The 14,460-nt window shown below is 39.1% G+C and overlaps 1 protein-coding gene across 1 annotated transcript in view; it reads left to right on the top strand.

Annotated features, from left to right (window-relative positions):
- Positions 1-450: 450 nt before the first annotated feature.
- Positions 451-14,460, top strand: part of FAM241A (family with sequence similarity 241 member A) — a 40,411-nt gene continuing 26,401 nt past the window's right edge. The window contains exon 1 of the mRNA XM_004269563.3: positions 451-766. Within this exon, the coding sequence (XP_004269611.1) occupies positions 605-766 (162 nt within the window). The 5' untranslated portion in view covers positions 451-604. The remainder of the gene's footprint in view (positions 767-14,460) is intronic.

Below are 14,460 nucleotides of genomic sequence, written 5' to 3' on the forward strand. Positions count from 1 at the left end.
CCTCACAAACGCATACACCGCGTCTTTCACAGTCTCTCTCAACACAGTGTCTATCAGGCTCTCACACACACGAGCTCTCACACACAGTCTCATGCACATACAATTTCTTATACACAATCTCTCACAGTCTTTACGTACGTAGTCTCTCATATACACACTCTCTCTCATAGTCTCTCACACACACACACACAGAGCCTCTCTCTCACAATCTCTCACACACAGTCTGTAATGTACATAGTCACACACTCATATTCTCTCACAAACGCGTGCGCGCGAACACACACACACACACACACACACACACACACACACACACACACACACAGGCGCGCGCGCGCGCCCCGTTGGCCCCGCCTCTGCCCTGGCCCCTCCCTTCCCCGGGTGGGCTCCGCCCCGGCGGCCGAGGGCGGGGCGAGCCGGTGACAGGAGAGGCCGGGCCGGGCTGGTACTTGCGGCGCCCAGGCCGCCGGGGCGCGCTCCGTAGGCTCCTGTCAGCGGCGAGTGTGGCCGATCCCAGGGCGGCCCTCGGGCGGCGATCGCTGCCTCCGGCTTCGTGGCTTGGCCCCTCCGGCGGCCGTCCCGGGCGGCAGGAGTTGGCGGCGGGATGTGCTCGGCCGGGGAGCTGCTTGGCGGCGGCGGCGGCGGCGGCGGAGAGCGCGACGAGGACGGGGACGCGCTGGCGGAGCGGGCGGCGGCGGGGACCGAGCCGGATCCCGGGGCGAGCCCGCGGCGGCGCGACCGGCGGCCGCAGGAGGAGCAAGAGCAGGTGATCCAGGAGGGGCGGCGCGGTCCGGCCGGTTTCCCGAGCCCCACGCGGCGGCAGAGGGAAGTGGCCCGGAGGGCGGGCGGCGCCGGGGCTGTGCTCGGCGTGGGGCGCTGGTCGCCGCGGCGTTCTGGAAAGCGGCCCCGGAGAGCGTTTGGACGGAGCCCTCGGGGCCGGGCCGCGGGGTCGCGTGTGTGCCAAGTGCCGGCCAGGAGTCGCGTGCCTGGCGGGGTCAGCGCCGCCCTTACCCACCCGTCGGGCAGAGGCTTCTCAGGCCGGAGCCCGGGGGTCTGTGGAAGTGCCCTCCATAACGGTCACTTATCTAAAAGCCTTACATGTAAACATTCTTCAACTTCGAGTTCATACCCCGGTGCTGTGTTTTAGGGGCCAGTGGCTCCCCTCTCGACTTCCATCTTGTCATTTCTGAACTCACACCTAGCGCCTCTTGTAAGGTGTGGGTGTATTTCTCTAGACATGCAATCAGTATCTGAAGACGTGTAGGAGCGAGTATTACAATAAGTGTCTTGACAGGGACTCTCCGAGAGCAAGTTTTTCACATGAACCCAAAGGGGATCTAAACTTCATTTAAAAACTGAAAAAGCTGAGTAATAATTAAGTTAAAAAAATAATGCCTAAGGCAGAAAGAAAAAAAACTGAAAAGGCAAGAAAATTGCTTTCAGTTGGTACCAAAGGGGAAAAAAGTATGAGTCCAGCCATAATAAGGGAAATGAGAAGTTGGGTAGTTTTTGAAACTCTCAGAATTTGCTTTCACTAAGTTAAGTATGTGATAATAGGCATTATAACACATCATTTATCTTCAAGATTAGGCAAGAAGTTTAATAAAAGAAATTGAATTATATGTGGGATGAATTTTCACCAGCAAATACAGTGATTAGACCTTCAAAAATAACCAAGATAAGCTAGCCTTCAGAATCACAGTAAAGACCAAGAATTAAAATGATTATTTGCCTTTATTACAGTGTATACTGTTGAGATCAGTTGATACCTGTCTCCTCTCATTATCCTTCTGCATCTGTTCTTTTTGTCACATTTCACAAACTCCAACATCATCAGTAAATGTATTAATAGATAAAGTATAAGTTCTAGTGTCTCAGCATTGTTTAGAAAACAGAAATAATTGTGTGGCACATACAAAATATGCCTTAGCATTAGGTTTGCTCACCATGTGGAAGTGTAATTTTTCATTCTTTTGACAATGTAAGAGATGGTGACTGAAGCAAATAATTGGTAGCTAGGAGATCTTCCTGACTGCTTTCCTGGTAGTTTTACCCCATTAACTGTACCATGACTCAGTAGCTAAAGGACTGTTTCCTCTTACTTCAGTTGTTCAACTGGAAAAGTGAAGAAAACAGCAACAGGAACTCCCTGGCGGGGAGCGGGGGGCGGATGTATTTGAGCTAAAGGACCCAAAGTAATTTTCAAGTGGTTTTAAGGGAGCATGTAAAATATTTCATTTAAGCTTCTGTGGATTTTTCATCATCAGTAGCTCTGGTCTTAACAAAATTGTTTATGGTACAATGACAAGGGATGAAACGAAAAAAGAATGAAACATATAGCCTAGAAAACAGATATACTTTGCATACCTGCTTCTTTCATTGCATGTCATGTAAATTTATTTTCCTGTACTCCTTTGAAAATGTTATCATTTATTTTTATCACATGATTTATTTATGTACTCTAAGTCCACATACACAATACTTGAAAATTACACCTGAGATATGCATTTTCTCCTATATCAGCACCAAAGAAGAACTTCTTATAAAGAAGTCAAAAATGAACAAAAAATTGATACAACCCAACTCATTGGTGTAAAAAGCAAGCTTTTGTGATAAGTCATTTCTTGGTAATAAGTGTAGCTTTTTTTTCAAGTCCTGAAAATGAAATTTAAAATTTGTATGCACTGCCTTGCAATGATGGTAGAGATATAAAGATATTTGAGGGAGAGGTAAATGAAATTAACAACTATAAAACATAGTCTAAGGATTTGTTTTATTTTGTTTTTCTTTAGGCAGATGGTGTGTGTTTGTTTTGTTGTTTTAAGGACACATGGACTCCAAATGACAAACAGAGTATTTTTGAAAACTTGGTTTGTAAACTTGTTGCTTAGAACTTAAAGTGAGCTTTTCCATAGAAACAGTGATATAAACAGAAACAGAACCAAAACTAATTAGCTGGAAATGAGACAGAGGCCATCTCCCTGCTGTCCTTTCTGCTTAGCACACTCACTTAATGTTCCAGAATCTGAGTAGCGTCGCGGATGTTAAGAGAGAATTGGTAGTAGTGGCAGCGGCAGCAGTAATAGCAGAGGCTCCTTTATATCTGGATCAGGGTTACAGGTGGTGTGCTCTTGAATGCAACAGCTCCAGAAGGCACCTGACTTTTGCTCCTCCAGCTCTTTCAAAGATTTTTGTCAGCCCCTAATTTGCTGTATTAAATCTCTTTCTATTTCTAGTTCCTTCACAGTTTGCCCTTAGCTGATCATTTGATGAAGGAGCTTTCTTCCTTTGGCTATTCCCCAGCCTAAAGTCTCCTCTACATATATCCTTACCTTCACTGATTTTTCTTTCTATTCCTGTCTGAAAGACTCATGCCCTTCCCTCTACCTGGAAGCCTCTTGCATCAGCTTTGACTTTACAAAACGTATCTTTGGCTCATTGTTATTATGATACCAGATCAAAATGGTATTTATTTCCTGTAATACCAAAATACCAGTATTTATATAGGTGTTTTCTTAATAACTAAGATAAGCATCATTTTTTTTTTTAATTATTTATCCTTAAATACTACTCCATCTGAGAGAAAACTAAGGTTCCTCTGTCTTTCTGGCCTAAATCTTTCCAGGTACATGATTGACAAGGCAGCCTCTATCCTAGGAAAGGAGGACTTGATAGACTGGACCAGGTTCCCTAGATGAAAGAACTGTCAAGTCTGAAGTAGGAGTTTGGCCTCTAAGAAAGATAAGCCAGGGAGAGAGGCAAAACGCCCAAGGAACTGTCCTACATGTGTGTTGGTAATTGTGTGCATGAGAGGTGATCCAAGTATGTTCATGACTGTGAATGCCAGGTCCCTTTAGGTAAGAGAGTCTCTGCCCTGCTGCATACCTGGAAGGTTAAATATCTCCAGTCCTTTTATTACATTTATGTATGTATGTGGCATTTTACAACCTGAATAACCTAAGATGGCCCTGCCTTAGGTGGGATAGAAAGGTCCCACCGTCTTGGATTGACTTTAGAATCATTATTTTTAGCTTTAAGGTCTTTCTTTATGATTATAAAAGTAATGTGTACTTCGGAAAATGTAGAACTATAAAACAATCTAGGGGGCTTCCCTGGTGGTGCAGTGGTTAAGAGTATGCCTGCCGATGCAGGAGACACGGGTTTGTGCCCCAGTCCGGGAAGATCCCACATGCCGCGGAGTGGCTAGGCCTGTGAGCCATGGCCGCTGAGCCTGCGCGTCCAGAGCCTGTGCTCCGCAATGGGAGAGGCCACAACAGTGAGAGGCCCGCGTACCGCAAAAAAAAAAAAAAAAAACAATCTAAAGAAGAAAACAAAAGCATTTGATATCTCACTAAGTAATATTGTGCTATAAAATATGAAACATTTGATGTTACTACATTCATATATCTCTCTGTATGTGTATATGCATATATACACACATATTTTTTAACATGTTTTAATGTAATATTTGGATTTGGTATCTTGTTTTTATCTACTTAGCATGTTGTGTCATTTTCCCATGTTATCAAAAATTCTTTGTAAAAATTATTTTTAGGGCTGCCTAATAATCATTCCCCTAATACTACATATTTAAGTTGCTTCAAACCTTCTTTTATAGATAATGCTGTAATGAAAATCTTTGCTTATAAAGTTCTACCTTTTTCTCACAGTTCCACCTTGGAATAAATTCCTAGAACTGGAAGAACTAGGTCAATAAGTCAAACTCTTTGAATCCTCTTGAAACATCCTAAAAAACTGCATTCAGAAAAGGTTGCACCATTGTGCTCTTCTGGCATTAGTATGTAAGAGTGCCAGTTGGAAACCATCCATTCCAGCAACAAACAGTATAATTTATAGTTTAATCTTTGCCAACTTAATAGGCAAAAATTATCTTATTGTCGTAAGATACTGCTGGAGAGGTTTACTAAACCATTCGTATATTTATTGAGCATTTGTATTTCTTTTTAATTGTGTTCTTTGACCATTTTTTCTTTTGGCATTATTATAAGATATTAAACTCATATTTCACAATGATTATAATTATTTTCCCTGCTTGCTGTTTACTTTATAATTTTGTTTATGATGTTTTTGACTTAGAAATGCTTTAAATTTTTATTAGCCAAAGGAATTTTTTTGTTAGTTTCATACACACACATCTCACACCCTTATACATGCACACACACACACCCCACACATACATACATATATCTATTATATTTGTTTAGAAAATTCTTTCTAATCCTACACTTAAACTATCCACCAATATTTTCTTATGTGTGTTTATAGTTTTTCTTTTTTTTACTCTATATATTTAATCTCTTTAGAATGACTTTATGTATTGTGTGAGGTATGGAGCTGATCTTTTTTGTTTTTCCTAATCATTGAATAATCCACTTTCTCCCTGGCTTTGCAATCCTTTATAGTAGTTATAAATACTGAAGTCTATATCAAGCTTTTATGTTTCTGTTGGCATTGTGAAAGGGATTTCTTTTTCCACATCATGTTTTTGCTGCTGGTTTCTAGCTATTGGTTTTTATTTAGTTCTTTTTAAACTAGCTACCTTTCTGAATTCTTTTGTTAATTCTAATACTAATATATACTAGTATCTCTTAGACTTGATTCTTTTGCATCTTCTAGGTATATAATCATCCACTCTATAGATAAGGTTGATTTTGTTTCCTTTCAGATGGTAATGCTTCATTTCTATTTCTTGCCTTTTGCAATGCTGGAACTTTCAGATAAATGCTGGCTTATAGATATTTAAGTAAATAAATGAAGGAACCTGTATAATGGCATTTATCAAAGAATGTTCCATGAGATCATCTGTAAAAAAAAAAAAAAAATGATACCAGAGGGAAGCCTTATACCTCCTTTTTGATCTATCATCAAAGATATGATTAGCAGTACATATTCTAGATCCAGAATACCTAGGTTTGAATCCTAACTCTGCCACTTACTAACTGTAACTTTGGGCAAGTTAATTAACCTCTTTGGCCTTCAGTTTCTTCATCTGAAGAAATAACAAGGGAATAATGGTTGTATCAACACCATAGAACTGTTATATGTATGTATGTAATATATGTAAAGTGTTAGAGCAGTACTTAGCATATAATAAGCGTGTAAGGGTTAGCTTTTGGACCTAATTTTCAACTAGAACCTAAGTGAAAAGATATCTGAGAAATGTTATTTTTAAGTTTTCCAGACTCTGCAGTTAGAAAGCCACCCTAGGAGGAAGGTGGAATAGAACAGTGCTCCTCAGTTTTAATGTGTAGACAAATTATCTCTTGCAGGTTGTGATTTTGTTGTTCTGGGGTGAGGCCCAAGATTTTGCATCTCTAACAAGCTCCTAAAGTGATGCTGATGCTATGCCCAAGGACCACACTTTGAGTGGCAAGAGAATAATAAGCAAACCAATCCACAGTATTCAACAAACTTGCCCTTCGACATAGTATCAGTAATAGATATATATACATAAGGAAGTTATTTTACTATTTCCCTAGAAGGGTATATTAGAACTCTTGGTAAAGTGTAAGAAGCCAACAAGCCTTGCTTCTCCAGGCCAAGTGATTTGCCCTAGGGCTTACAATTAACTAGTACTAGAGCACACCAGAACCCAGGTCTCCAAACTCCAAAGCCGGCTTTGTTTTTGTTTCAGAAATGCAAAGAGCCCTCACCTATGATGGGAGAACAGTCTGATAAATCTGCTGCTCCCCCTTAGATTTTATAGTTCAAAAATAGATATCTGTTTATACCCACTTCCTTTCACATCTTTTAAAAGCAGTTTGCAAGCAATACTGTAGCAAGTGCTTTGAGTTTAGATGAACTCAGCCCTAAACTTAAATCTAATTTTTTTCCAATGGGCATCTAGTCACTAACTCAGGGAATAATTTTGTATATGGTAGATATCTTTTGTCCATTTTTTATCATTATTTCAAGAATGGAACTTCTAAATCAGTGGTTCTTAACTGGGGGCAGTTTTGCTCATGGGGGACATTTGGCAATGTCTGGAGACATTTTTGAATATTAAGACCAAGGGGGTACAGTACCGTCAGCATCTAATAGGAATAGTCCAGGGTTACTGCTAAACATCCTATAATGTGCAGAACAGTCACCTACAGCAAAGCATTGCCTGACCCAAAATGTCAGTAGTGCTGACGTTGAGAAACTCTGCTCAAAATGTATTAGGATTATAGTGGTTTGAGTTGTCAAGAATAATTACTCTGTTGATAGATATTCCAATGGATAGGTAATAATTGTTTATTTTTTTGACACCTACATTCCAAACAGGTAGTCTCCCTACAGATCTTTTCTTGCATCTCTTCTTCTAGCAACTCCTTATATGCAACTTTCTCTATTTTGCTTTCCCTCTTTGTTGGAGAACAGAGGGAACAAAAAGTGCCCACCAAACTGAGAAGTTATCTTGAGATTGAAAAACAAGGCAGGCAGCTCCATATAATCAATGGATCAGTATATTACAGGATAACTTGCTCACAGGGTGGGATCAGGCAGATGATCTGTAAGCGTTTGCAGCTGCACTCCACACTGCCAAGGGGCCACTGAGACAATTTTATAGTTAACATAGGGTATAGGGGTATGTGCTTGGAAACAGGAAATGCATTCCTAAGTCAATATTTATGAATGGGTAACTAGTCTTGTGGACCAGCAGTCCCCAACCATTTTGGCACCAGGGACCTGTTTCGAGGAAGACGGTTTTTCCACGGAGGTTGGGGGATGGTTCAGGCGGTAATGCCAGCGATGGGGAGGGATGCGGAGCGATGGGGAGTGATGGGGGGTGAAGGGGAGGGATGGGGAGTGATGGGGAGGGATGGGGAGTGATGGGGAGGGATGGGGAGCGATGGGGAGCGATGGGGAGGGATGGGGAGGGATGGGGAGCGATGGTGAGGGATGGGGAGCGATGGTGAGGGATGGGGAGCGATGGGGAGCGATGGTGAGGGATGGGGAGCGATGGTGAGGGATGGGGAGCGATGGGGAGCGATGGGGAGCGATGGGGAGGGATGGGGAGCGATGGGGAGGGATGGGGAAGGATGGGGGGCCATGGGGAGCCATGGTGAGCGGCAGATGAAGCTTCACTCGCTCACCCACAGCTCATCTCCTGCTCTGCGGCCCGGTTCCTAACAGGCCTAGGACCGGGAGTTGGGGACCCCTGTTGTGGACACAGGGAATAAGTCAGCAAAGGTTTTCATCACTGTTTGAGGATTACAGAGCAAAGAGGCCAACCTGGTCCCAACGATTATTAAACAATATCTATTAGCTACAAAGCCCTTGACAACAGAGATGTGATTTACCTCACAATACTGTTCTGGGTGGGATCAGCGGAAGGACAAGAGGAACTGTATGGGCCCAGGATGGCATCAGTTATGCTAACGGCCATATACTCTCATATTCTTTTTCTGCTCCTCTGTCCTACTACCCATCGTTTTTTCATCTCGCCCTACTGTGTCTCATTCTCCCATTGTCTGTTATTCTTCCCCACCTCCCATCTCAGCCACTTTCTCTTTTTTTCTATACGTCTTCTCCACCCCACTGCCTCCTTCTTCTGTAGAAGCTGAGCATTATGGAGCAATGAAAAAGGTTTTGGGTAATGACAGTTCTAAGTTTGAGCCTTGTCATCCTAATAACTTAATCCCTCAGAGACTCAGTTTCCTCATTGTAATGGGTATAATGCTATCCACTTAAAGTTCTTATGAGGATTCAGTAACATTTTGTGTATGAAATGCCTAGCATACAGTAGGTCCTCAGTGAATATTAGCTCCCTATTTTTTTTTTTTTTTTTTTTTTTTGCTGTACGCGGGCCTCTCACCGCTGCGGCCCCTCCCGCTGCGGAGCACAGGCTCCGGACGCGCAGGCTCAGCGGCCATGGCTCACGGGCCTAGCCGCTCCGAGGCATGTGGGATCCTCCCGGACCAGGGCACGAACGCGTGTCCCTGGATAGGCAGGCGGACTCTCAACCACTGCGCCACCAGGAAAGCCCCTAGCTCCCTATTTTGCCCTGATCTTCTCTTCCATCTTTTTTTTCTGGTTCCCTTTTTCTTCTTCTTCTTAACTAACCACATCATAGAACTATTTTTAGTACATGTAATTTTCAGATTTATAGAATATTATTTATTGAACAAAGTATTAAGATTTACTCATCTAAAAATCAGGTATTTCTTTAAAAAAATTTAACCCACCAACCTAAATTATTAATATGTTGCTTTTTGTATAGATCGCCAGTTGATTTTTTTTTTCTGTTGTGGATCACTGACCCTTGATGAGAAAAATACCCACCCTCCTCTGTACAAGTTATTCTCAATTTACTATTCAAGAGAAGTGGTAAAGCAAGGTTAAAGGGTAAAACTTAAAGTAGTACCATGACATTAACCTTGCCCTAAGAGACCTAAGTAGAAACTGTATCTTTCCCAGGCCTTCTTTAAGCCCCAGCCACACTAGCTTTGGCTCCCATCGTTGTCTTCTCTGGAGTCTTGTCTTGCAGTAACAGCCACATATCTTCAAAAACCCTTAAGAGTCTCCACTAGTCATGTTTTGGTTCATTAAGTGTGTGCTGTGTTCGTGTGCATGTGCGTGTGTGTAAGGCAATTAATAAGATAATCAAAGAGTAGTTTCATCCGAGCAGAGAAACTGAATTTCTAATTAACTTAATGCAGAAGTTACTTTCTATCTGCTGATCTAATTTTTCCTGTATCCAGTGTTTTGGGTTTTTTTTTTTCCATTTAACATCATTGTCAGCTGTGCCTTATCTTGGCTAAGGAAGAGGAAACAGTTGGCTTTATTTGTTATTGCTGTTTTCTTATAGCAACAACTTGATCTTATCAGATTTCTGATCAAAGAGAAAGCATGGTGCAAATATTTTGAACTTTACGGGAAATAAAGGATAAACTAATTATTAATACTTAATATCTAAACAATATTAATACTAAATATCTAATATCTCTTAATACTTAATACCTAAATTTTTTTTAAAACAGTGTTAAGAAAATTAAATTTCCATTTGTGGTTTTTACTATATTCCATTTGATATAATTTTTTCTAACATCTGTGAAATTTTTTTTATCCCCTCTTCCAATTAATCCAATTAATTTGTCTTTTATCCTCTTGATCAACATTTTACTGGGATGTATGCAGACCATCTACAGAGGCAGGGAATTTAAGTTTGATTTCCCATGGCTGGCAAATTTCATCAGCTTGATTGAATTCAGAATTCCTTATTCCATGGTTTTCAGAGGTAATAAAATATAACAGAAGCTATTGTCACTGTCACAAATTGAGAATTGAGAAGGAAAGTCATTTTTAAGGAAAAATGTTTGGTTTTGGCTACTTTAAATAAACAAGCGATTCCACCTGTGGTAGCAGCCAGCATACAAGGTACTCAGTAATGTCACCAGAAACTTCATTTCTTTAAAAAATAAAAAGTAGATTTTAGAGAAAGTACAAAATGTAGAAATTTTTAATTTGCAGCTTGAATTAATCATATTCTTCACTTCATGGCCTATTATTATCTATCATTAGTTCATGCACATCAATAAATTTTAATTAATTTATATTTTCATTGCAGAACCATTCTCTTCTACTACAATAGGCAACTCTTTTAATATTTTTGGTAGGTATGCCTGAAAATGGTTCCATCTGTCTACGTTTGTAACTATGATTTAAAATATTGAATTCTATTGGTTAAAATGAAAATGAATACAAATTTTAGTATTTCTCCATTTATAATCATTTCAAAGACTTATTCAAGAACTAGCTGATGTTCTCATTGATTTGTATCCATCCCCCCAAAAGTTTTTTTCCTTTATTGGTTATATGTAGTTTAGTGGAAGATATGTGTAAATAAATGTTATAACTTTGCATTTAATTAAAAAATAACAAACAAGTTATAAATACAATACCTAGTAAAATTTTATATTTAACATATTATTTTTGTACATTTTGTAGGAAATAAAAACTGCAACTACATTTAGTATCCAATGAGGAGGAAAACATGTCCAGCCTCACTAGAAATAAAAGAAATTCAAATTAAAACTATTAGGGATAATATTTCATCTATCAAGTTGATAAAGATTAAAAAGGTGAATGGTGTGGGTTTAAAGAAACAGTGTATGAAATAAGAATACACTAAAGTTAGAAGTAAAATTGATTCAGTCTTTCTGGAGGGAAATCTGGTTTCAACCCTCATGGGTAGAGACTGCTGTTGCCCCTCACTCTAAAGGTGTACAAACTGCAGCACAGGGATGTTAAGTAACATATTGAAAGTATCACAGCTAGTAAGTTGCTGAGTTAAGATTCAAACCCATGCTTGAAGCCTGAGTTCTTAACAACCAAGCTAGTGTTGGTCCATGAAATCAATTTAGTGGATTGTGAACAGGATAGGATAGGACAGAAATTGTTAGAATGCATCACACATGGTATGAATGTCATTTCGTGGAAATTTATATGTACTGGGCCAAGAAACAAAATATTTTATTGTGGACCACAATCAAGATCACTGCACTAGCCCAGGAAGCTCAATTCTGTCTCAAGGCCTCTGCCTAGACTCTTTTCCCCAAATCTTCCCTTGGCAGATCTTCATATCATCAGCTTAACTATAACCTTTCTGAGATCTCAGCTCAGCTCTAATATATAGAAAGAACCTCCAGTCTACACCCTCTTCCTCTCTTCCATTACTCTTTTATTTTCTTCATAGCTCTCACACTATTTGAAAGTATTTTATTTATTTGTTTGCTAACATGTTTATTCTCTGCCACTTCCCACTCTCTCCTTCACAGGCTAACACTAAAACATCATCTCTATGAGAGCAGAGATTGCATAAGGCAAATGCTTCGGACATTTATTTTGGCATCTCTGAGGTAGTACAGAGTCTATAAAAATTTCAATCTAAAATGACACTGCTGGTAAAAACTCAATTGATGTTTTTGCTGAAGCAATGTGGTTTCCCAGGGGAAACTTTCATAACAAAATTTAGTTTTGAAGAGAGAAAGGACTTTGTGTGTAACAGGAACATACTCTATTGTCAGAATCAACAGAAAAGAAACGAGTGGTGTTAGTTTGTGCATTGAGCTAAAGGTCCCTGTAAAACATTTGTAAGAATTTAGGCAAGGATTGTGTTCCTTGATGTGATGTGTTTAAAAACCACCACAATATCAAGAAGGTGAAAGGCTGACAAACAGAATCTTGGAATACTAACTGGCATTAATTTATGTAATTGGTAAAAACTTGCAATTTTGTTTTTAATTTTTCTTAAACTAAACATAGGAAAGACAGTAAATGAAACCCAAAGCTAACATAGATTTAAATTCAGATCAGCCATTTCAATAATGGCAAAATGTTAAAGGATAATTTTCAAAAAGAGGTAAAATTATAGTGCTTATTAAATATAAAATGAACACATGTTAAGGAGTTTATTTAACTCGTCATTAAAGAGGGAACCAGGCAAATGTTACAACTGCTTCAAAGGAGAAATCAGTCAGAAATGTATGTGTGGAAAAGGTATGTTGAAATGAATTTACAAATGGCCACGAGACTGGCTTTTTCCATAGGCAGGGAGGAAAGACAATTGAACCTCTACTGGAACAGAATTTGTTTGCTTGTCTATAGATATGAATTATTTGCATTGCTATTGGTTATCTGTAATTTACAGACTTGTAAAATATTTCAAAAGCCATAAAGACCAAACAGTAGTATTATAAACAATGCAGTTTTCCATGGAGACACCCATAATTTTTTTTTGCTTATTCTTAATTTTCTTATAGTAATAAAGAAAAAAAGTAATTTCTAAAATTTGCTACACAGAGTAGATTAATTTGTGGATAGTGAGCGTACTTGATCTCTCCCTTTACAATGTCTCATGCTGCTAGAAAAGATTAATTCTATTCTAGTCTTCTTCCATGGCAGTACTGTATACATACATTCAGTGTACATGTGGAAATGTATGATTTGTATGCATGTGAAAAGCAAGGATTGAGTTATATTTGAAGTTCTTTCTGTTGAGTTATAACTAAAATTAACCTGATGGTCAGATAACTACTAAAAACAAATTTTGATAAGAACAAGATGGCTGCTCCAAGGATTCCATATTCATGTCTATTTTTTATTCAGCACACAAATCCCAATTGCTTGTTCCTAGCATCCTAGCATACTTTCTCCACATGTTGAATGGTTACTGGTTTCACAGACAACTTTGTCTACTAAGGAGTTTCATGGGAGTGTAGAAGCACATTTGGTTTAAGCTTTTAAATTTAAAGGAGGGCAAGAATGAAGTGATTTCTTCATAGAGAATTAACCAGTTAGTTATAACCATTTTTGATATCAATAAAAATACTCAGTGTAGAATACTTGAGAATAAATATATGAAGAAAAAATTAAATACTAAACTTCTTTCTTTATTATTCAGTATGTAAAGTTTATTTAACAGTAATATCATAAAAATGGTATAATGACTGTGCCATTTCTGGATGATAGTATTTTCCCTTTGGAGTTTAAATGACTAAGTATTTGGAAATCAGTCTTTGAGTATGCTATGTTAGGCTACTAATTTAAGACTTCAGTTGTGCTAACAACCTGGCCATATACTAAAGATATTTTCCTTATCCATTTGTGTCATATGGAACATCAATTGCTTTAACAACTGATAACAGTCATTGTATTATGGATGGTTTTCTGTATTTATTATTTGTATTCATTATTTATTATTATTTATCAGTTATTATTTGTTATTTGTTTGTTCCTTATTTTCTTGGTAGCTTTTAATTCATTCACTCAAAACATTTACTGAGCTCCTACTATTTCCTGGGCAGTGCTGTAGGCACCGGGACACAAAGAAACAAACAGAAACAGGCCAAATCTCTCCTCTCATTAATCTTGCATTGTAGTAGTGAGAGACTACGAATAAATAAACAAGTACATCAGTGGGTTATAAATGCTATGGAAAAAAAAAATAAAGTAGGGAAGGTGGATGGGGAGTATGTGTATAGGGTAGGGGTGCTTTTTTAAATAAGATGATCATGTAAGTGCTCACTAAGGTAAATATGAGCAGAGTCTTAAGGAAGTGAGAATTACTGGTTTGCCCTCCTTTTGCTTTGACTCCATGGCGGGTAGAGCCAAATTTGAGGCTCAGTCGAAGTAATCATGGTAACATATCTTTCCCCAGTCTAGACTCTCAATTATCTCTCATCCATCCCCCCTTCCAGTTTTCTATATTTTATTACTATTTTATTCATTTATTCCTACTATAAGCAAATTCAAATCCCTTGTGGAAAGATGAGAGGAAAAACCAAATTAATTATGGACTTAAGTAAATTAACTAAAGACTTCATCTTTTAAAAAGTATATTTCTTGGGCTTCCCTGGTGGCGCAGTGGTTGAGAGTCCGCCTACCGATGCAGGGCACACGGGTTCGTGCCCCGGTCCAGGAAGATCCCACATGCCGCGGAGCGGCTGGGTCCGT

The sequence above is a fragment of the Orcinus orca genome, chromosome 4, assembly GCF_937001465.1.
Source record: "Orcinus orca chromosome 4, mOrcOrc1.1, whole genome shotgun sequence".
In the NCBI taxonomy this organism is placed as follows: domain Eukaryota; kingdom Metazoa; phylum Chordata; class Mammalia; order Artiodactyla; family Delphinidae; genus Orcinus; species Orcinus orca.